The sequence below is a fragment of the Hemiscyllium ocellatum genome, chromosome 35 (genome assembly GCF_020745735.1).
Source record: "Hemiscyllium ocellatum isolate sHemOce1 chromosome 35, sHemOce1.pat.X.cur, whole genome shotgun sequence".
Classification (NCBI taxonomy): domain Eukaryota; kingdom Metazoa; phylum Chordata; class Chondrichthyes; order Orectolobiformes; family Hemiscylliidae; genus Hemiscyllium; species Hemiscyllium ocellatum.
Window position 1 is genome coordinate 44059803 of NC_083435.1, and position 23680 is coordinate 44083482.

Genomic DNA, 23680 nt, shown 5'->3' on the forward strand with positions numbered 1-23680 from the left:
TTGAGAACTGCAGAAGTAACATTAATTTACCATATCCCACACCACTGTAAATTTTTGCTATAAATTCTGTTACGATCGAGCCCTCCACTACCACCTGATGAAGGAGCGACGTTCCGAAAGCTAGTGTGCTTCCAATTAAACCTGTTGGACTATAACCTGGTGTTGTGTGATTTTTTTAACTTTGTACACCCCAGTCCAACACCAGCATCTCCAAATCATGGATGGGATTGTTCGCCAATGATTACACAACGTTCAGTGCCATTAGCAATTCTTGAATTCAGCAGTGAATATGGTGATAAAAGGTGAAGCATGCAGTCCAGTCCTATGTTTGATGGAGGGAGGGCCAGGTCATCTCCTCAAACGTGAACGAATCGCAGCCCCAAGCCCAGTCAGCTCCCCATTCACTGAGGTTGTTTAAAAACCCCCAAACCGCTCTCAATCCCGCTCTGAACTACATTTTTTTCAATTTCAAAAATATACTTTATTCATAAAATATTCATAAAATAATTTGATACACTGTACATTAGGTAATGACATACATATTTCCACATTTACATACACAGCTCAGAATTTTTCATTATTACATACAGATCTGTGCATTTCTCACTCATATATTGAGCTGAGGCGTCAGCACATCCCGCTCTGAACTACATTACCCATGGGTGTATGGGCACTGTGCCTGCGTAGTGAAAGGTGGTAGTATGGAATCCAGCGAGCCGTGGTGCCTGACCAACATTATAGTTGTGATCAATGCAGCGTCGGTTGCCGCCCAATATTCCAGCATTCCAATCTGAAAGCGCTCGAGCTCGAACGGCTACAATAGGAGGTACGCCCCTGCAACTGGTAGCCACTCACGGCGGCAACCAGAGTTGCATCTTCGTCACACCCCTTCCTGATTGGAGTGTTGGAGGTGGAGGGCCTGCGTCACAATCGCGCTTCGGACCAGGAGATCCCGGTCCTGCCCACAAGAAAGAGCCCGGCTGTGACGTCAGAATCAGGGGGCGGGTTTTCTCTTCCTGCTTCTGACATATTTAATTCATCTGCTGTCAGAATTGCTGAGTTTCCCCGGCATTTTCTGATGTTGTTTCTGATTTCCAGCATGCATAGATTTTTTTTTGTGTTTAACGCACTTCCAGATATGCCCATCTTAAAGAAGTTCTGCTCCTCTTTACGACAGGATTTTTGTTATTTTTTCCTTGTTGACTGTCATTTCTTTCGTTGCAGCTCCTGGTGTTGGACAAGGTCTTTGCTAAGACCCGCTTCCACAGACGCATCGCATTCCTCACTGACTGCTTTCGGTTCAGACTCCCCTCCTGCGGATTGCAAGTGAAGTTTCATCCTTCATTGTTTGAATCCACCCAAGAGTCTCCATGTACAATAATCATGTGAAAACCGCTGTCGCTGCATTCTGAGATTTGCCTGCGTCCAACACTCATTCTCCGCCTTTATCCCTCCCTCTGGCCTCTTGTCTGCCCTCGACCGGTTCATGGTGGACTATTGATGTGACATTGCCTCAATTTTTTTGCCCACCTCACCCATTCAAACCCATTTCCCTAGTTCTAAAAAAGGGTCAGTGAATCCAAAACATTAACCCTGCCTATTCTCCACAGACTTGCTGAGCTTTTCCAGTATGTTCTGTTTTGTTTCAGATCTCTAGCACTTGCAGTTCTTTTTTATATTTTAGAAGTATTCTTGCTACTGACAACAGAAGGGGAACATATCATCTGGATTCTAACTGCAGATGCAACCAGTTTCCTCATCAAATCCCGAATTTTTAAAATGTAATTTCAGGGGTTGTGGGTGTCATTGAATAGACCAACATTTATTGTATCCATTATAAGAGGATTCTTGGGGTTGGAGGAGGGCCCCAGACGAGGAGGGAAAGAGATAGAGAGAGGGGAATGGTGGAGGGCAGGGAGAAGGGTGGGAAAGCGAAGAGCAGCAGTTCAAATCCACACCAGCCTTGACTGATATCAGTGAATATGGGGGCATTAGGAAATGGGATTTGCTGTGTGCTCAGACATGGGCAATAGGGTTAAGATTGTTATAAGTGAATTCTGTCTAGGCTTTCTGAATCTCCGGAGAATAGTTCCTGACACTTGGCTAACTATTCTAACTCTAGGGATCTGATTCAGAACAACCGGGTCCTGCCTCCGAACTCTGCCAACCGCGGACTGTCCTTTAACCCTTGTATCAAGGGAGACTGTCCGCAAGGTTAAGTTCAAAAAGGCGAACTCCAAGTTGACTGGTATCAGCCCTTATCCCCACCGGCTATCACTTCTCCCGTGGCAAATCGAAATACTGCGAGACACACACAAACGGAGCAACAGATGTTTATTCAATCTTCGAAGATTGGGCGAGTTCCAAAAAGGACTTCAGAAGTCGCAACGGAAGATTTTACAGCACTAATACTTATACATTATTTTTCCATTCAAATACATTGGTGATAATTTCATTGGTTTAAACATCTCACGCTATGGATTTTCTTACATTAAAAATCATTGATGACAATTCCATTGGTTAAAGCATTTCACGCTTTTCTCTGCCAATTTCTTTAATTAAAATGTTATATTATTTTACAATTCTTGCTATTTAGTACATTCCTTTATTATCTTCATAAAAAGAGCTTTCATTGTATTTTGCCCTCTGTGTCTAACTGAAGCATTCCTTGGTTTCTTGCCCAAGGTTACCATGTTCCTGGCATAACAGAGGTGACTTCTAGTTCATGCTTCATTATGGCCTAGTCGATCATTAGTTTCATAATTTAGCTTTTATTCATTAAACCTCAGTTTTAGTACAGTGAGTGTGTGTGTAGGTGTGTGAGTGAGTGTGTGTGAGAGTGTGTGTGTGTGTGTGGGTTATGTGTGAGGTGTGTGTGTGTGTGTGTGTGTGTGTGAATGCATGAAACTGCAGAAATTACATTAACCATATCAATATGAGTTTGTGGAACGATACCTGATCTCTCCAGAGATTAAATCAAGAAGCTTTAGACCTTTTTCTAAAATGGACAAAGCTCTCCATTGGAGTTTAGAAATCAAGGAAACAAAAACTGTTTCTGATTTGCTGTCCACCATGTGGATCCAGGAGTGAGTATAGATCCCATTACTCACTTCAGAAAACAGTCTCATCTGGTCATGATTGCAGCTTGTAGGATCTTGCTTTGCACACAATGGTAAGCCTGTTCCTACAACAGTGACCACACTTGAAAAAGCCTTGTTGAAGTTGATATGTAACTGCAAATTTGTTTTTGTTAGGGAAACATTATTCTTCCTGTGAACTAGAAATTATAAATTCATCAGTGGAGAAAGGAGGTGAAGTGGCAAAACAGCCTCAAAAGGCAGAATCTCTGGGTTTGAGTCTCACTCCAGGAATTGATGGCAATGTCTGTTAAAGTGGTCAAACAAGTTATCAACTTCTAAATCTTTCTCATATTCCAATTGTACATGATAATAGTGGGAGAATTTCCTTGTCAGCAATGCTTGATGCATGTAGGGTCCTCAAGCTGTATCCAAGCTGGGAACCTGTTCCATGAATCACAGCCATGGAAACAAACACTAGTACATGCTCTGCCTGCCTCTTATATCACTAAATGTGGGAAAGGAACTGAAGCAGGTGGAAAAAGTAGACCATCCTATTGTGACTTTGGACAATTTGTAATATAAAGGACTCTTCCTGTAGTATCCTGAGATACCAGTGAATGGGAACACACCATGCTGACAAGACAGGAAGCTTGGTTTAAACTAAACAGCGAATTTATTGAGAGTTATGCATCTGTACAGAAGATTGTTAAAACAGAGACAACAGAATATTCAGCTAACATCAAACTTCAAATCAAACAAACTGAAAAAGCACTTGAAAATGATCCAAGATCCTTCTCACAACATGAAATGAATCTTGGTAGAGTGTAAAGTAAACATATCACAATTATTATTTTGAGGAATGATAGGCTGAGGGAGCTCAGGTCTGTAGAGATTCATCTCCACTCCCTCCCCATATTCAGGATAGTTGTTCTCCTAGACAGCAGAGTACAAACATTTCCCATGGTATTCATCACACACCCATTACCTGAAGAGAATCGGACAACAATTCACATCACCAACAAAAGCAGGATCTAAATCACTCTAGGATAAGACCTGTCCAGAATTAAGATGAGCTAGAATTGTAACAAACAGACGAGATCCTTGACACAAACATTAAACCTCTCCACTATGAGAATCCACCAGTGTCCCAGATGGGTCAGATATCATGATAGCTTTAGCAGAAACTTTATACCACAAGGATTACTTCACTGTGTGGATCTTCTTGTGTCGGAGGAGATCTGATGACCTTGAGAAAGATTTGTCGCACACTTCACATGTGAAAGGCTTCTCCCCTGTGTGAATGCGTCGGTGTTGCACAAGTGCTGAAGACTGCCTAAAAGTTTGGTCACAGACCTCGCACTTGAAGGGTTTCTCCCCTGTATGAATCCTCTGGTGCCTGAGGAGGTCAGTGGGTTGGCTGAAAACCACTTGACAAACCTCACACCTGAAGGGTTTTTCCCCTGTGTGGATCCTTCCATGGATCAGCAAACTTGTAGATATTGCAAAAGCTTTATCACACACCTCACACTTAAAGGGTTTGTTTCCCGTGTGGGTCCTCTGATGGACCAGGAGGCCTGAGGAACGTGTGAATGCTTTGTCACACTCAGTGCATTTGAATGGTTTCTCCCCAGTGTGCACACGTTTATGTGCACGGAGTGACACCAGCAGGGGGAATGACTTCTTGCACACCTCGCATGTGAATGGTTTCTCCCCAGTGTGAGTGCGTCGGTGTGAGCGGAGGGTCGATGACTGCGAAAACGATGTGTCGCATACTTCACATGTGAATGGTTTCTCCCCAGTGTGAACACGTTGGTGTACAGTCAGAGTTGAAGAATCTGAAAAAGATTTGTCACACACATCACACATGAATGGTTTCTCCCCAGTGTGAATGCGTCTGTGTATGCTGAGGGCCGATGACTGTGAGAATGATTTGTTACACACCTCACACGTGAATGGTTTCTCTCCGGTATGAATGCGTTGGTGTACACGAAGGGTCGAAGATTTAAGGAATGATTTGTTGCACACTTTGCATGTGAACGGTTTTTCTCCTGTATGGCTACGTTGGTGAAGGCGGAGGGTTGACGAATGTGGGAATGATTTGTCACACACTTCGCACGTGAATGGTTTCTCCCGAGTGTGAACACGTTGATGTGTGTGAAGATTAGATGACTGTGTGAAGGATTTCTTGCACACGTCACACTTGAATGGCTTCTCCCCAGAGTGAATGCGTCGGTGTTTCACAAGCATCGATGAGTTTGTGAAGCCTCGGTCACACACCTCACATTTGAATGGCTCCTTTTCCATGAAGCTGCCCTTGTGTTACAAGATGGACAACAGATGTACCTTGTGCGTTTGAGGATCATAAATGCTTGTGGAACCCTTCTCACACTCAAACACCTGCAGGAATGAGTCAGTGGTTCATGAGGCTCGATGAATGATTGAAGCTCTCACCACAGTTGGAGCCACTCACATTTCTTCCCAGCCTCACCCTGACTGATCACCCACAGCCGAAACTTCAGAAAGGTTAGTTCTGATGGAACGCTCCACACCATTGACCAGTTTCAATCAGATGATACGTCAAAGCTTCCCTGACCTGACCAACTTCCAGATGATGGCTTCACGGCCGAACCTTTCCGTGTTGAGCAATGCTGGGAAGGGACTGAATGTCTTCCTGCAGTTGTTCCTCGAGTGATGGTCGGGATCTGTCTGTGGTGTATTCTCGTGTCATATAGCATCATCCTTCTGCAAAACGGGAATAGGAAACATGAGTTCCTTCAACTCTTTCTCCTCCTTTGCTGAAGAGACTGGCTCCTCAGTTAGAGACTGTCGCACAGTGAGTGTCAGTTTGCTCATGCCCTGTGTGAGGAGATCAGATACACGTCCTTTCTTTTTCCTCACTTGACTGTCTCACATACAGTTTCCAGAAGGAATACTGGCTAGTGAACAGGAGGAAACAATATGGCTACTTTCTTTCGTTTGCCCAGACCCTATCTTCCTATGCACCATGTAAACAATGGAAAATACAGTCGGGTGGAGAGTCATACAGGTAATCAATTCTCTGTGAGCTCAGGTCAAATTGATGAAGATCAGTTTCACCTGTACACTGTGTTTATAAAAAGGCACTCAGAGGAAATGTAATTTCAATGGAGATTTTGAAATTTCTCTCCTTATTTCCTACAGTATTTGAGGAAGAGGAAGAGCTTCAAAAAGTAGAATACAGGAGTCTGGTATTACTCCTATTCCCAGGTCAATTATATCCCCGACACTCACCACGGAAATAGATGGTGACACCTTGAAAAATGTCCATAATACAGAGGAGGAAGTGCTCGATATCTTGAAATGCATTAAAATGGATAAATCCACAGGACCTGATAAGGTGCACCCTAGTACTTTGAGGGAAAAGTCTGGTTGAAGATTTGTAGCTCGGGTGTCCGTTGTTGTGGTTCTGTTCGCCGAGCTGGAAGTTTTTGCTGCAAACGTTTCGTTCCCTGGCTGATGATGTTCCCTAGCCAGGGAACGAAACGTTTGCAGCAAAAACTTCCAGCTCGGCGAACAGAACCACAACAACTTTGAGGGAAGCTAGGGGAGTGATTGCTGGGCCTTTTACTGAGATATTTGTATCACGATAGTCACAGGTGAGGTGCCAAAAGACTGGAGGTTGGTTAACGTGCTGCCAATATTTAAGGGAGGTGGTAAGGACAAGCCAGGGAATTATAGACAGGTGAGCCTGACATCAGTGGTGGGCAAGTTGTTTGAGGAAATCCTGAGGGACAGGATTTACACATATTTGAAAAGACAAAGACTAATTAGGAATAGTCAGCATTTAGATAAATGATTTGGATTTGGAGCGTAAGAGATATAGTTAGTAAGTATGCAGATGACACCAAAATTGGAGGTGTAGGGGACAGCAAAAAAGGTTACCTCAGATTACAATGGGACCTTGATCAGATGGGCCAATGGGCTGAGGAGTGGCAGATGGAATTTGGTTTAGATAAATGCAAGGTGCTGCATTTTGGGAAAGCAAATCTTAGCAGGACTTATACACTTAATGGTAAGATTTGAGGGAGTGATATTGAACAAAGAAACCTTGGAGTGCAGGTTCATAGCTCCTTGAAAGTGGAGTTGCAGGTAGATAGGATAGTGAAAAAGTCATTTGGTATGCCTTCCTTGGTATTGAGTACAGGAGTTAGGAGATCATGTTGCAACTGTACAGGACATTGCTTCAGCCACTTTTGGAATATTGCATGCATTTCTGTTCTCCTTCCTGTCGCAATGATGTTAGGAAACTTGAAAGGGTTCAGAAAAGATTTGCAAGGATGTTACCAGGTTTGGAAGATTTGAGCTACAAGGAGAAGTTGAATGGGCTAGCGCTATTTTCCCTGGAGCGTTGGAGGCTGAGGGGTGACCTCATCGAGGTTGATAAAATCATGAGGGGCATGAAGAGAGTAAATATACAAGGTCTTTTCCCTGGAGGTGGGGGAGTCCAGAACTAGATTGCATAGGTTTAGGGTGAGATGGGAAAGATATAAAAGCGACCCAAGGGGTAACATTTTCATGCAGAGGGTGGTGCTTCTGTGGAATGGGCAGCCAGAGAAAGTGGTGGAGGCTGGTACAATTGCATCATTTAAAAGGCATTTGGATGGGTATATGAATAGGAAGGGTTTGGAGGGATATGGGCCGGGTACTGGCAGGTGGGACTAGATTGGGTTGGGATATCTGGTCAGCATGGACAAGTTGAACCAAAGGGTCTGTACATCTCGATGATGCTGTGACCCCATTAACAGTCCAGTTGACATAAAAACGGAAGTTTCTGGAAAAGATCAACAGGTCTGGAGCACCTGTGAAGGGAAGTCAGACTTAATTTCAGGTCCAATGACCCTTCCTTGGGAAAGATCTCAGGACCTCAAACGTTCACTCTGTTTTTTCTTCACAGGTGCTGCCAGACCTGCTGAGCTTCACCATCAACTTCTGTTTTTGTTTCTAATTTACAACATCCATAGTTCTTGGTTTTCTTTTAAAACCAGTCCCATTGAGGTATCCAGAACTGGGAGCCATAGTCGCAGGGCTATCAATTTGTTACATCCAGGCAATGCAAAACCTTTTGGCTTTGTGCTTACAGGACCCTCCTGCACAGATCCAGTTCATATCCAGTCTCAGGTTTCTGCCTTGCATGCACACAGGATTTTAGAGGAGAAAGTGAGGACTGCAGATGCTGGAGATCAGAGCTGAAAATGTGTTGCTGGAAAAGCGCAGCAGGTCAGGCAGCATCCAAGGAGCAGGAGAATTGAGGTTTCGGGCATGAGCCCTTCTTCAGGTTTTCCAGCAACACATTTTCAGCACAGGATTTTACACAAGCACACAATTTTACACTTTCACTCACAAACACATGAACTCTCAGCCACTGTCTTTCTCTCTCTCCTTTCTCTCTCACTTGCACACACACACACTTGCTCACCCTCGTTGTTCTCTCACACATTCACTTGCACAGTCACTCACCGTCCTACTCGCCCATACAATTGTACACTTCGGTCACTCACACATGCTTATTCACTCACAGAGGAAGTCAAAGAGTGTGGTGCTGGAAAAGCACAGCCAGTCAGGTAGCATCCGAGGACAGGCGAATCAATGTTTCGAACATAAGCCCTTCATCAGGGATAAAGCTGGTGGCCCAAGGGTGCTGAGCAATAAATGGGAGCGGGTTGGGCTGGGGGCTAGGTAGCTGAGAATGCGTAGGCAGATAAAGGTGATAGGTCTGAGTGGAGGGTGGAGCAGATAGGTGGGAAAGAAGATGGACAGGTAGGACAGTTCAAGAAAACAGTGCTGATTTGGAAGGTTGCATTTGGGATTAGGTGGAAGCAGGGGAAATTGGGAAAACTGCTGAAATCCACATTGATCCCATGCGGTTCGAGCGTCCCAAGGCGGAAGATGAGACATTCTTCCTCCAGGCATCGGATGGTTAGGGTTTGGCGATGGAGGAGGCCCATGACCTACATATCCTCGGCGGAGTGGGGGGGGGGGGGGGTGAGTTAAAGTATTTAGACACAGGGAGTGGGGTTATTTAGTATGGGTGTCCCAGAGATGTTGTTTGAAATGAACTGCAAATTGGCATCCTGTCTCCCCAATGTCGTGGAGATCACATCGGGAGCAATGGGCACAGTAGATGACTTGTGTGGAAGTGTAGGTAAATCTCTATCAGATGTGGAAGTAACCTTTGGGGCCTTGGATGGAGGTGAGAGGGGAGATATGGGTGCAGGATTTGCACTTCTTGCAGCAGCAGGGAAGGTGGCGGGAATGGAGGGTGGGTTGGTGGGGGGGGGGGGGGGGGGGGGGGGGGGGGGGGGGGGAGTTGACCTAACAAGGGAGTCGCAGAGGGAATGGTCTCTCCGGAATGCAGATAGGGGTGGGGAGGGAAATCTCTCTCTGCTGGTGGGGTCTGTTTGTAAATGGCAGAAATGGCAGAAGATGATACAATGCATGTCGTGTGTTCTGTGGTGGAAGTGGTCCTCCTGGGAGCAGATGGGGTGGAGGAATCAGGAATAAAGGATGGCACTTATACAGGAGGCAGTGTGGGAGGAGGTATAGTCCAGATAGCTGTGGGTGGGTTTGTAGTAGTTGTCCGTGTTGAGTCAATTGCCAGAAATTGAGATCGAGAACTTGAGATCGAAGTGGAAGGTGCTTGTGAAGTTGATGAACTGCTCAACCTCCTTATGGTTGCGCTGATACATTCATCAATGTAGTGAAAGCAAAGGTGGGGAATGGTGCCAGTATAGTTGTGGAAGACAGACTGTTCCATGTACCTGACGAAAGGACAGACATAGCTGTGGCCTATGTGGGTGTCCATGACTAACCCTTTGGTCTGGAGGATGTGGGACAATTGGAAGGAGAAATTGTTGAGGGCGAGGACCAGTTCAGCCAGTCGAATGAGAGTGTCAGTGAAAGGGTACTGGGTCGGTCGTAACAGGAACAAACGGAGGACTTGGAGACTCTCGTCATGGCAGATAGATGTGTACAAGGACTGGATGCCCATGCTGAAGATGAGCGCCGGGGACTGGGTAAATGGAAGTCACGGAGGAGGTGGAGGGTGTAGGTGGTGTCCTGAATGTAGGTGGGGAGTTACTGGACTAAGGGGGAACGGGACTGCGTGAAGGTATGCAGAGATAAGTTCAGTGGGGCAGACAATGAGTCAACCGGGGCAGTTAGGTTTGTGAATTGTGGCTAAGAGGTAGGATCAAGCAGTGCGGGAATCCTGGACTATGAGGTTGGAGGTTGTGGATGGGAGATCGCCTGAAGTGATGAGGTTGTGGATGGGTTAGGTGATGATGGTTTGGTGATGGAAGGTGAGGTCATGGTCAAGGGGGCAGTAGGAGGAGGTGTCCGTGAGTTGGCACCTGGCTTCAGCAGTGTAGAGGTCGGTGCGCCAAATTACCACAGCGCCCCTCGCTTGTCTGCAGGTTTGATGGTAATGTTGGGGGTTGGAGTGGAGGGCTGTGCGTTGCAAGGGTGAGGGGTTGGAGTGGGTGAGGGGTGTGGACAGAGGGTGGACGGGAGTCCTAATGGGAAAAGTAAGCCCGGAGGCAGAGGCAGAGGCAGCTGAAAGATGAAAACCTCAAATTCCGTCTTGGGACCCTCCAACCACACGGGATCAATGTGGATCTCACCACGTTTTCTCATTTCCCCACCCCTCACCTTATCCCAGATTGAACCTTTCAAATTGAACCTTCCAACTCGGCACCACCCTCTTGAACGGTCTATCTTCCTTCCCACCTATTTACTCCACCCTCCTCTCCGAAATATCACCTTCACCCCCACCTTCATCTACCTTTCCAGCTACCTTCCCCCCAGCCACACCCCTTGCCATTTATCACTCAGGCCCTTTGGGCCACCAGCCTCATTCCGGATGAAGGGCTTATGCTCGAAACTTATGCTTATGCCTGGCCTGCTGTTGCTTTTCCAGCGCCACAGTCTTCAACTGTGATCTCCAGCATCTGCAGTCCTCTCTTTCTCCCACTCACAGTGGAATGCAGGACTGTGCCATCCTAATGAACGAAAGAGAGGTTATGAAGGAAAAGGTTTAGGCCCAGAAACACCACCAAGAGCTGGAGGAGAGATCAGGAAGCTGAGGGTTAAAACAAACAGACATCTGTCTTGTTCCCACGATCCTGCAACCCTTCACCGGATGGGAGGAACAGCACAGTGATAAAACATGGGACCACCATTGGCTGGGTTTTCTGTCAATCAGGACGTGTTGGATCGGCCACATGCGACGATAACTATCCAAAGGGGCAGGTGCCTCTACCGATCAGCTGAAAATGTGTTGCTGGTCAAAGCACAGCAGGCCAGGCAGCATCTCAGGAATAGGGAATTCGACGTTTCAAGCATAAGCCCTTCATCAGGAATGCTCGAAACGTCGAATCCCTATTCCTGAGATGCTGCCTGGCCTGCTGTGCTTTGACCAGCAACACATTTTCAGCTGTGATCTCCAGCATCTGCAGACCTCATTTTTTACTCGAAGCCTCTACCGATCAGACCTGGTCTCAACAATGTATGCACCGCCTCTCCCAGATCTTACTTGAAGCTGAGGAAAATCATAGAATCCCGGTGGTGCAGAAGCAGGCTATTCGGCCCATCGAGTTAACACTGCCCCTTCGAAGAACATCCCTCCCACCCACCGCGCTTCTACTGTATAACCCTGCATTCCCCACGATAATACACCCTTAACACTATGGGCAATTTAGCATGGCCAATCCACCTTACATGCCCATCTCTGGACTGGGGGAGCAAACCCACGCAGACACAGGGAAAATGTGCAAACTCCACTCAAATAATCGCCCAAGGATACAATGCAACCCGGGGCCCGAGCACTGTGAGGCTGCAGTGCTACCCACTGAGTCACCTTGGCTCCAGTGAAGGTGACTGAAGGATTCCGTTTAATCCCGGGAAATTCGATATGCCGCTCAGGTCGTACTTCCCAAATTCAGCCATCAGCTACAGCACTGAGCAAAACGAGCACATCCAAAACAAAAACCCCAAAGAATTGAGGATACTATCAAATCCAAGCCCACGAATTTGGGAAAGGCCCAGGCCTTCAGATAAAATTTTGACGGCAGAAATGAAAAGAGTCATATAATCCCTACAGTGTGGAAGCAGGCCGTTTGACCCATCCAATCCCACCGACCCTCCACCATAACCTATCCCTGTAACCCTGCATTTCTTATGGCTAACCCACCAAGCCTTCAGATCCCTGAACACCCTGGGCAATTTAACATGGCCAAGCCACCTCATCTGCACAATTGAGGACTGTGGAAGAAACCCCACGCAGAGACAGGGAGAATGTGCAAACTCCATACGGACAGTCGCCCGAGGTTAAATTTAAATCGAGCCCGGATCCCTGGCACTTTGTATAAAAACTGTTCTTTCCGCAGGGTATAAAATGTTCATTCCCCACCCCCTCCCCGAACTCTATTCTGATTTATTCCCACCCCCAACCCACTTTTTGATGTTAGCGTTGCCCAGAACAGGCTTTGCTTGCAAATATCCAATGAGCCAAAACCAGGGTGTTTCCTGGTAGTGGGAAAAAATAAATTGTATTCACAAAGTCTTCATTTTTCGTCTCACTGTAAAATATAAAATGTGGAATTTTCCCCACGACTAAATAAAAATGGATTTTAGAAAAAAAGCTAGGCCTGGCAGAGACCCTCTTGTGATGTAATGATAATCTCTGGAGTCCCACAACTCCAGTGGTGTGTAAATAATATCTCTGAACAGGATAATTAGAAAAAACATAGGTTAAATTTAAAACAAAAACAAAGCCTGCTCCTTCACTCACCATCTCCTCACTTGGTTTTCAGTCCCTATAGGAAGTGAACCAGCTCTGGAAGAGGAAGAGGAGACAATGGGCAGAGTGGGTGGACTCTCTGATTGACGTCTCTCACAGTCAATCCAAATATTTCTGGAGCAACATGAGTTTCCTGAAACTTGGGAAACTGACCGGGGAAATGGAGGTGACTTTGAGCAGCTTATCAGGTGGGGATTTAAACTTGTCGTTGTACCATCTGAATAAAACCTCACTTATTGCAGCTGCTGTCTCAGTTCTCCTGGGAAATGTTTGACAGGAATTTCTGGTGTGGGAATAGTATTTTTCATGCTGGGAGACTTTTAAACTAACATTAGTGTAAATTCTGTATCCTCGGATGTTTGACAGCAGAGCAGTAGATGAACATCCACAGTATTCATGGCAGGAATTTTCTGCCGTGTTGGGATCAGCACAAAGGGTCAGGAAAGGGAGACAGAGATAAGGAGCAATTCTGTGCTCAAGGTGTAACTTGTTCTTGAGGACCCTCTGCAACAGTAAGATTGTGTCTGTTACTGAGTGAATGGCTTGGGGAATAAAAACTTTGTGCTCAGCAGATCTCTCTGCCAGGTCTCTTACCTCGCCTCATGCCACACACCTTGTACAACTTACATGCTTTGCCCCTCATGCCTCACCTGACTCATGTCCCAAATATGCCTCCAGACTATAAAAAAAGACGGACAATATCTTAGAGGAGAGAACTGCGAACAATCTTGACTAACAAGGGACGAGGAAGGGAAATGGGTGAATAGCTGTTTATGAGAATAGCATCAAGGGAACAGATGGGTCTTCTGCCCAAGATGAGCTCAGAGTGGGCATGAGAGGAAATAGAAGAGAGAGAAAGATAAGAGTTCAGGGCTAGGGCAAAGCAACATTCGTGGACGTTTATTCAGGTGGGGATAGTGGAAAGGAGGGAAGTGGTTGAGGTAGCTGATGGGATTGTTTCAGTCTTATTTCCCTGGATAGAGACATCAATAGCCACGGAGCAGAGATTTACAAATATTGATTGAGGGCAGTTAAGGAGAAATTATTTCACCCAGAGGGTGGAATTTCATGCAGTGAGTTTGAAATGATTTATCTTGTTGGAAGAACTTAGAGAAAGACACACAGTCTAAAATGAAGATACAATTCTAAAAGAGTGCAGGAGCAGAGCGACCTCAGTGTATCTGTGTTAAATCACTGAAGGTAGAAGGCAGAACGATAGAGCATAATTGAAAGGGGACTGGTGCGAACTAGCCAACTGCAAAGAATGTTGAATTGAGAAAACAAAGAGTGAACTGGTTTTGACTAAATTTTGGGCAGGGGTAAACTGTGTTTAGGAAGCTTGTCAGACATGTGGATGAAGTGGCCTATCTAATGCAGTTGCTTGACAGTAACCATTGTCTTGTTGCCAAGGGTGTTGGTCTGGGAGAGGACACTGATATTGGAGCACCTATTCTTTTTTGAAATTTACAGGATTTGACAGGAACACTGCTGGTGATATTTCTTGAGTAATTTGAGATGTCTGCCATCCATTGCCTGTGTCTATGGATTACTGATATACATCAGCAGTGATGTAAGGTCAAGTGAGAGACAGCATAGGGTAGATTTCACCATCTGATAGAGGTGCAAGAAACTTCCTTGTTCTGTGTATATTGCAATCCTGTTCAGTAAAAGCTTCTGGTTACAAAGACCTACTCCATATCTGCCTCTGACCATACTCACAGTAGGAACCGGCAATATTCTCTCAATAAAAAGTCCGATTTTCAATGAAGAGCCTGGAGCGACCTCATTCTCACAACACATTGCAAATGTTTCTTCCAAAGCATGACAACTCTGTGACAGGTCAGCCCCTCCTGTATTTATCAGTGTCTCTGTCAATATCAAATAGGCCCCCGGTGGTGAATGACCAAACACTGGAGTCAGGTCTTAGCTCCAATGTTCTGTCCACCTACTCTTTCAGATAGAGAGAAAAGGTGAGCGGTTGTGGCTGATAGCATGAAAACTTCGATCAAATCCCCAGTCACCCTTCTAAACCCCAGAGAATACAGCCTGTTGTGTACTGTACACGTGTAAATAAAGGCTGACTTGGTGATGGGATACTGGTCATCGTGGTGTTATTTAAATAGTGTCGAGAGAATAACACACTCCTGAAGAGATTCACTCGCAACAGTCATCTTTGAGTTGGAGGTAAGCATTTCTGGCATTATCTTCTACTTGAACAGCTTGGCTCATTCGATCCTGCCATGGAAGACTGGGCCCATATGTTGGAAGAATAAGATTTTTTTTTCCATGCAAATGATATTGAGGCAGATTGAAAATAATGAGTAATTCTCCTGGCAGTGTGTAGACTCTCGGGCACCAGATACTAAAACCTTTCAAAAGTCACAGACTTAGCTTAGGAATGTTATGACCCTAAGCCTTCTGTAATTTTGAAATGCTATTTGTTTTACTCAACAGTTCAAGAACCAAAGGAATCCATGCCAGGATTTATGTCAAGGTTAAGACTGCTGGCAGAGGTATGTGATTTTGGTTCAACCCTGTATAAAATGTTGAAAAACAGTTTGGTATGTTGGATTAATGATGTGACCATGCAAAGCACCTACTAGCTAAGGGCCAACTGGACTTCCAATGGATAGTACAACAAGCTTTGTCATTAGAAACTGTAGCTAGTGGAGCATATGAAATACGGGGTATTCCAATGTGAGTAGACACATTCAGCAGCTGACTGAGCTGAGGCAACACTTGTTGAATGAAGGCAATTGCATAGCCTCAGTCAGGGCACATCCTGAACAGTGGGAATCTTGCTCAGTCCACAGGAAAACTCTAAAACAAAGCCAAGCATCAGCCAAACAGTTAAAATTGTCACGAGGATCCAGGACAGTAGGCCATTATAGTTGCTGCTGATATGCACACTCTAGCTAACAAAAGACCCTCAAGAGTCCTGAGTTAAGAAAGAGAACTCATAGGCTAATATCCAGAAGAGTGCACACCCTGAAAATCCCACCTACAGCTAGGTTGGGACTGTTAAATTACTTAGCAACGTCCAAATTAGAACCAATCAAAATAAATATCTAGTTAAATGGTTACACAGCTCTAATGCAGGTCGATACCAGTGCACTGCATCTGTGATTGCAGAATCATTCTTTACCAAAATTCACTCTGAACTTCAACCTTTAAGTTTGAACAAGACCTGTGCTAGACTGAGAATCTATACCAGAGAACCTTTACAGATTAAGGATATAACATTGATTCCCATCTCTTATGAGAGGCAGCTGGTTCAGTTCCCACTGATTGTAGTGAAAGGCTCAGGCCCTAATGGGGCAAAATTGGTTGAGAAAGGTTCTCCTTGATTGGCTAAACATTTTTCAATTAGAAAATGGCTGTCTGAGTGAAATCCTAACGAAATATCTGGAAGTTTTTTTTTGGAAGGTCTAGGGACTGTCAAAGGAGCCAAGGCCACTTTATGTGTTAACCAGGAAGTAATTCCATGAATCTGCAAGGCCCAGCCAGTGTCTTTGCCTTATGTGGGAAAATAGTGGCAGAAATCAGGAGACAGGAAAGAAAATGAAACACCAAACCACGGAACAGTTAGAGGAATGACCAGCTCCAGTTGTACATATTGTGAAGCCCAACAGATTTGACTTTGTGGGGATTTCAAACAAACTGCAAAACCTTTTCACAGCTGGATAATTTCTTCTGGGTGCTCTGCTTTTCTCCCCAATTTTCTCCCCAATCCAAAGATGTGCAGGTTAGGCGAATTGGCCATGTGAAATTGCCCATAATATTCAGGGATGTGTAGGTTAGGTGCATTAGTCAGGGGTAAATGTAGTGAAACGAAGATAAGACAGCATAGCCTCAAAATTAAGGGGAGTAGATTTAGGACTGAATTAGCGGAAGCAGATTTAGGACTGAATTGAGAAGGAACTTCTTCACCCAAAGGGTTGTGAAGCTATGGAATTCCCTGCCCAGTGAAGTAGTTGAGGCATCCTTAGTAAATGTTTTTAAAGCTAAGATAGATACTTGTTTGAACAGTAAAGGAATTAAGGGTTATGGTGAGATGGAGGGTAAGTGGAATTGAGGCCACCAAAAGATCAGTCATGATCATATTGAATGGTGCATGAGCTCAAAGGGCCAGATGGCCTACTCCTACTCCTCATTCTTATGTTCTTATATTCTTTAGCATTGAGCCCAAGTTCTCTAAATGCACTTTTTTGATCTTCCCAGTTATCAGCATGCATCCAGATAAATGGCAACCTGGGATAGGTTTTCTATTGTTTGCTAGAAATGACACAGGCTGACAATATCTCAAAGGGTCGCTGTGGACTTGTTGGGCTGAAGGGCCTGTTTCCACATTGTAGGGATTCTTTGAAATGATTTCACATTCACCGCCGCCAACCTCAAAGTCCCACAACTCCGCACTGCCCATTTCTACCTCCTGCCCAAAATCCATAAACCTGACTGTCCCAGCTGACCCATTGTCTCAGCCTGTTCCTGCCCCACCGAACTCATCTCTGCATACCTCAATATAGTCCTGTCCCCCTTAGTCCAAGAACTCCCCACCGATATTCGGGACACCATCCACGCCCTCCACCTCCTCCATGATTTTCGCTTCCCCGTTCCCCAACGCCTTATCTTCACCATGGACATCCAGTCCCTGTACATCTCCATCCCCCATCACGAAGGGCCTCAAAGCCTTCCGCTTCTTGCTTTCCCGCCGACCCAACCCGTACCCTTCCACTGACACCCTCCTTCGACTGACTGAACTGGTCCTCACCCTGAATAACTTCTCTTTCCAATCCTCCCACTTCCTCCAAACCAAAGGAGTTGCCATGGGCACCCGCATGGGCCCCAGCTATGCCTGTCTCTTCGTCGGATATGTGGAACAGTCCATCTTCCGCAGCTACACTGGCACCACCCCCCACCTTTTCCTCCGCTACATCGATGACTATCGGCGCTACCTCGTGTTCCGACGAGGAGGTTGAACAGTTCATCCACTTTACTAACACCTTTCACCCTGACCTCAAATTTATCTGAGTAAAATATATATTGGTGAGACAGGCCGCTTACTTGCGGAACGCTTCAGAGAACACCTCCGGGCCGCCCGAACCAACCAACCCAATCACCCCGTGGCTCAACACTTTAACTCTCCCTCCCACTCCACCGAGGACATGCAGGTCCTTGGACTCCTCCACCGGCAGAACACAGCAACACGACGGCTGGAGGAGGAGCGCCTCATCTTCCGCCTGGGAACCCTCCAACCACAAGGTATGAATTCAGATTTCTCCAGTTTCCTCATTTCCCCTCCCCCCACCTTGTCTCAGTCGGTTCCCTCAACTCAGCACCGCCCTCCTAACCTGCAATCCTCTTCCTGACCTCTCCGCCCCCACCCCACTCCGGCCTATCACCCTCACCTTGACCTCCTTCCACCTATCCCACCTCCATCGCCCCTCCCCCTAGTCCCTCCTCCCTACCTTTTATCTTAGCCTGCTTGGCTACTCTCTCTTATTCCTGATGAAGGGCTTATGCTCGAAACGTCGAATTCTCTATTCCTGAGATGCTGCCTGGCCTGCTGTGCTTTGACCAGCAACACATTTGCAGCTCAAATTTATCTGGTCCATCTCAGACTCTTCCCTCCCCTTCCTTGACCTCTCGGTTTCTATGTCGGGTGACCGACTCAACACGTACATTTACTATAAACCGACTGACTCCCACAGCTACTTAGATTACACCTCCTCCCACCCTGCCCCCTGTAAAAATGCCATCCCATATTCTCAATTCCTTCGCCTCCGCCGCATCTGCTCCCAGGAGGACCAATTCCAATACCGAACAACCCAGATGGCCTCCTTCTTCAAAGACCGCGATTTCCCCTCAGACATAGTTGACAATGCTCTCCACCGCATCTCCTCCACTTCCTCCTCCTCCGCCCTTGAACCCCGCCCCTCCAATCGCCACCAGGACCACCTCCTCCCCTACCACCCCACCAACCTCCAGATACATCGTATCATCCTTCGTCACTTCCGCCACCTCCAAACAGACCCCACCACCAAGGATATATTTCCCTCCCCTCCCTATCAGCATTCCAGAAAGACCACTCCCTCCGCACCTCCCTCGTCAGGTCCACACCCCCCCACCAATCCAAACTCCACTCCCGGCACCTTCCCCTTCAACCGCAAGAAATGCAAAACTTGTGCCCACACCTCTCCCCTCACTTACCTCCAAGGCCCCAAGGGATCCTTCCATATCGATCACAAATTCACCTGCACTTCCACACATATCATTTACTGCATCCGCTGCACCCGATGTGGCCTCCTCTACATTGTGGAGACAGGCCACCTACTTGCGGAATGTTTCAGAGAACACCTCTGGGACACCCGCACCAACCAACCCAACCGCCCTGTGGCTGAACACTTTAACTCCCCCTCCCACTCCGCCAAGAGCATGCTCTCCATCGCCAGACCATGGCAACACGACGCCTGGAGGAAAAGCGCCTCATCTTCAACCTGGGAACCCTCCAACCACAAGGTATGAATGCAGATATCTCCAGCTTCCTCATTCCGCGCCCCCCCCCCCCCCCCACCTTATCTCAGTCCCAACCCTTGCACACAGCACCGCCTTCTTGACCTGCAATCTTCTTCCCGACCTCTCTGCCCCTACCCCCTCTCTGGCCTATCACCCTCACCTTAACCTCCTTCCACCTATCGCATTCCCAATGCCCCTCCCCAAGTCCCTCCTCCCTATCTTTTATTTTAGCCTGCTTGGCACACCTTCCTCATTCCTTTGTCCGAAACGTCGATTCTCCTGCTCCTTGGATGCTGCCTGACCTGCTGCGCTTTTCCAGCAACACATCTTTCAGCTCTGATCTCCAGCATCTGCAGTCCTCACTTACTCCATTCTTTGATATGATTCATGCATCTGTCTATTGTGTCTGCCGCGTTTCACCTCCACTGATAATGCATTCCAGGCACTACCATCCTCTGTGTAAAGAACATTCCACGCATATCTCCCTTAAACTTTTCCCTTCTCACCGTGACCTCCAGTAATTGAGACCCCACTCTGGGAAAACGTTTCTTGCTACCCACCCTGCCTATACCTCTCATGATTTTGTAGACCTCAATCAGATGCCCCCTCAACCTCCATCTTTCAAATGAAAGTAATCCTAATCTATTCAACTTCTCTTCATAGCTAGCACCCTCCATACCAGGCAACATCCTGGTGAACCTCTTCTGCACCCTCTCCAAAGCATCTACATTCTTTTGGTAATGTAGCGACAAGAACTGTACACAATATTCCAAATGTGGCTGAACCAAAGTCCGATACAGCTGTAACATGACCTGCCAACTCTCGTACTCAATACCCCATCCAATGAAGGAAAGCATGCCATGTGCTTTCTTGACTACGCTTTCCACATACGATGCCACCTTCAGGGTACAGTAGACCTGAACCAGATCTCTCTGACATCAATTTTCCCCAGAGCTTTTCTGATCACTATATAGTTCGCTCTTGAATTGGATCTTCCAAAATGCATCACCTTGCATTTGCCCGGATTGAACTCCACCTTCCATTCCTTCATCCAACTCTCCAATCTACCTGTATTCTCTGACAGTCCCCTTCACTATTTGCTACTCCACCAATCTTAGTGTCATCTGCAAACTTGCGACTGAGGCAACCTACACCTTCCTCCAAATCATTTATGTCTATCACAAACAACAGTGGTCCCAGCATGGAACCCTGTGGGGCACCACTGGTCACAGGTCTCCATTTTGAGAAATGCCTTTCCACTACTACTCTCTGTTTTCTGCTGTCCAGCCAGTTCTCTATCCATCTAGCTAGAACACCCTGGATCCTATGTGACTTCACTTTCTCCATCAGCCTACCATACAGAGTCAACAAGACCACATTACACCTGTTGGAAGTTAAAATGAGGGCGATCAAGGTTGTCCTGGTTCTCACTTCTATATTGGAGCTTAACTCATTCTTTGGTTAATGAATTATTTTGAAAAAAATCACACCTAACCTGGCCTCTATCCTGGCAGCCTTACAGTTGCTATACAGCCTTGGAAATGCTCTCATAGCCAAAATATAGCCTTTCAGGAAGTGAAGAAGTAGCTGTCGTTGCCTGAAGTGTTGGCACACTACAATCCTAAGTGAAATGTGGTGCAGACATGCAATGCCTCCTGCAGTGGTATTAAGGTAGTGTTGGCTCACCGCTGGCCCAGTGGGGAGGAACACCCGATGGCAAATGCTTCCCAGACTTTGACTGCTACTGAATGAAGATATGCCGAGATACCAAAGGAAGGTTTGGCAGTTATCTTTGGTGTGAGAATGTTCCACTAATACTTTTACAGACATAAATGTGGCATAGTAAAAGACCACAAACCCCTCCAAGAGCTATTTAAAGAGTTTGAGACAGTTCTGCTCATTGTTTCAGGTCAAATTCAGTGGTGGGCTCTTATTCTTGTGCATAAAATTACAAGCTCGAACAACATCTGGGAGGCCAAGTCGGTTGCCTTGAGCCACCTCCCACCGACAGAAACTTAACCATCAGTACCACCACCTGGAAGAATTCATTCTGAATTTAAACTTTCTGGACACCCTTCCACTTACCACCAACAATATTGGACGGTAGACACAAAAAAGATCACGTCCTAGCAAAACCAAAACATCTCATGATGATGCAGGGTACAAAAGGGCCATCAGAACCGGAATTGAAACATTTCCAGACCTGGCGGAACCAGATCACTGTCAAGGACAGCATATTATTATAGGGAGCAAGAGTCATTTCCCAAGCGAAGGTAACCGCCATATACTGGCTGAATGCCACCAGGGTCATCCAAGGGTGTCAAAAATGAAGATGTTGGCAAGAAGTTATACCTGATGGATAGGATTGCATGCTGACAGAACTGGGTTGGTGGGGCAGTGCCCAGAGTGCTGACAAGGACAAAGATTACCGCTTGCAGCTCTTCTATGTTCGTGGGATTAACGAAATAAACCCTGGATTCGGTTACATGTCGTTTATGCCATTTCTTTCGTGGGCTCTATGTTTTATTTAATGTGGTTGCCCATTCAAGATTAGACATGAACAGAGTTCATTCGTCAAACATGGGGATGATCTTTTGCAATGCACAAACTCCTGGGCGTTTTGGTCACAGACAATGGGCCATCGTTTACCAATAGAGAATTCAAGTATGTCTTAAAATCGAATGGCATTTGCTATGTAAGGACAGCTTCATCCCATTCTTTGTCCAATGGTCTGGTGAAAAAAGCAGTCCAAACTTTGAAGGCAGAATTAGAGAAACAGCCTACAGCCTCACTCAATACCAAACTGTCCCAGCTCCTGTTTGATTATAGGACCATCCTCACATAATTACAGGGACAGCTCCAACAGGGTTGCAAATGGGGAAAGTATTCCACACTGGGTTCAATCTGATCTCCTGGACCAGGGGAAAGGGTAAAATGTTATCAGGAACACGAATCTCGAATACAAAACTGCTGTAAGCAAGAGAGACCATTTTCTTCATTGTTGAAATTATGGGAATGGCTCTGCATGGGTACAATTCATGATTGATGCGAGGTATGGTCCTGTGAAGTATAAAGTTTGGGTAGGAGTGAAACATACCCAGCCTCTCACTCCATCCGGTAAGGCTGTCAGAACCCATGGGTTTCTCCCCCTCTATCTAGCCCTGAAAAAAACATCTGAGAATGAGATGGGCATGGCAGCTGTTACAGCCTTGATGCCATTACCGCCTGAAGATGAATTTCAGCCTGAGACATTCTGGGCACCAGAGGCTGACTATGGTGCATTATACACCATCAGTAACCGAGGCAAAGTTGGAGGAACCAGATCTAATGTGACAACTCTCCAGGTGAAACTACAGGGAAAGGAATATGCCTACATCCCAGGATTTAGAGGAAGAGGGACAGAGAAATTGGAATTAGGTTAGCCAGATAGATCTGGTCTAATCAGGGAGCTCCTTCTGACAGTTATAAACAGGAATGTCAGGGGTTCTACTCACTCAAGGAGCTGGCTCAGTGCCACATACTGTGCACAAGTAAACAAAAGGTGACTTGGTGATAAGAGACCAGCCTTCATGGAGTTATTTCACAGCCTCACTGAAATTTTGCTCTATTTTCAAAAGTTTCAGCCTTCCCCAGTGTTAACCCTGACAATGTGATTAAGGGTTGCGATTTTTACAAGCATATGGTTCAAACCAGTTCTGCCTGCTCCCTCTTTGGTTGAAGCAGAGTTGCTGTCTGAACAGAGATAAGGAGAAACATTTTCAGCCAGAGAGTAGTGAGTCTGTGGAATTCATTGCCACAGAAGGCTGTGGAGGCCAGGTCATTGAGTATATTTAGGACTGAGACAGATAGGTTCTTGAGTATCAAGGGGATTAAGGGTTACAGGGAGAAAGCAGGAGAATGGGGATGAGAAACTCATCAGCCATGATTGAATGGCAGAGCAGACTCGATGGACCGAATGACCTAATTTCTGCTCATATGACTTATGGTCTTTTCGACTGAGTTTTTGTCTCTACATGAAAAACAATCTTAAACCAGGTTGCCATTTTGCACCATTCTTTGCTTTGTCAATGAGTGAACAGTCAGCCTGAGAGGTGAGGGAGCAGTTGAAAATGTGTTGCTGGTTAAAGCACAGCAGGTTAGGCAGCATCCAAGGAACAGGAAATTCGACGTTTCGAGCCAGAGCCCTTCATCAGGAATGAGGAGAGTGCCAGGCATGCTAAGATAAAAGGTAGGGAGGAGGGACTTGGGG

The 23680-nt window shown here is 46.1% G+C and overlaps 1 protein-coding gene and 1 long non-coding RNA gene across 3 annotated transcripts; one reads left to right on the plus strand and one right to left on the minus strand.

Annotated features, from left to right (window-relative positions):
- Positions 1–2463: 2463 nt before the first annotated feature.
- LOC132832516 (zinc finger protein 271-like) lies at positions 2464–12970 on the minus strand. 2 transcript variants are annotated; one of them, XM_060850588.1, is made up of 2 exons: positions 12907–12970; positions 2464–5822 (listed from the first exon to the last, which is right to left on the minus strand). In XM_060850588.1, the coding sequence occupies exon 2, from the start codon at positions 5382–5384 to the stop codon at positions 4281–4283; it is 1104 nt and encodes a 367-aa protein (XP_060706571.1). In that variant the 5' UTR covers positions 5385–5822; positions 12907–12970; the 3' UTR covers positions 2464–4280. The 2 variants fall into 2 exon arrangements, with proteins under 2 accessions (XP_060706571.1, XP_060706572.1); XM_060850589.1 differs by lacking the exon at positions 12907–12970 and adding an exon at positions 11974–12033.
- A 69-nt stretch (positions 12971–13039) lies between these two features.
- Positions 13040–21939, plus strand: LOC132832525 (uncharacterized). The gene is made up of 3 exons (XR_009646960.1): positions 13040–13103; positions 15370–15428; positions 21341–21939. It is a non-coding gene; the product is annotated as an uncharacterized LOC132832525 (long non-coding RNA).
- The last annotated feature ends 1741 nt before the right edge of the window (positions 21940–23680 follow it).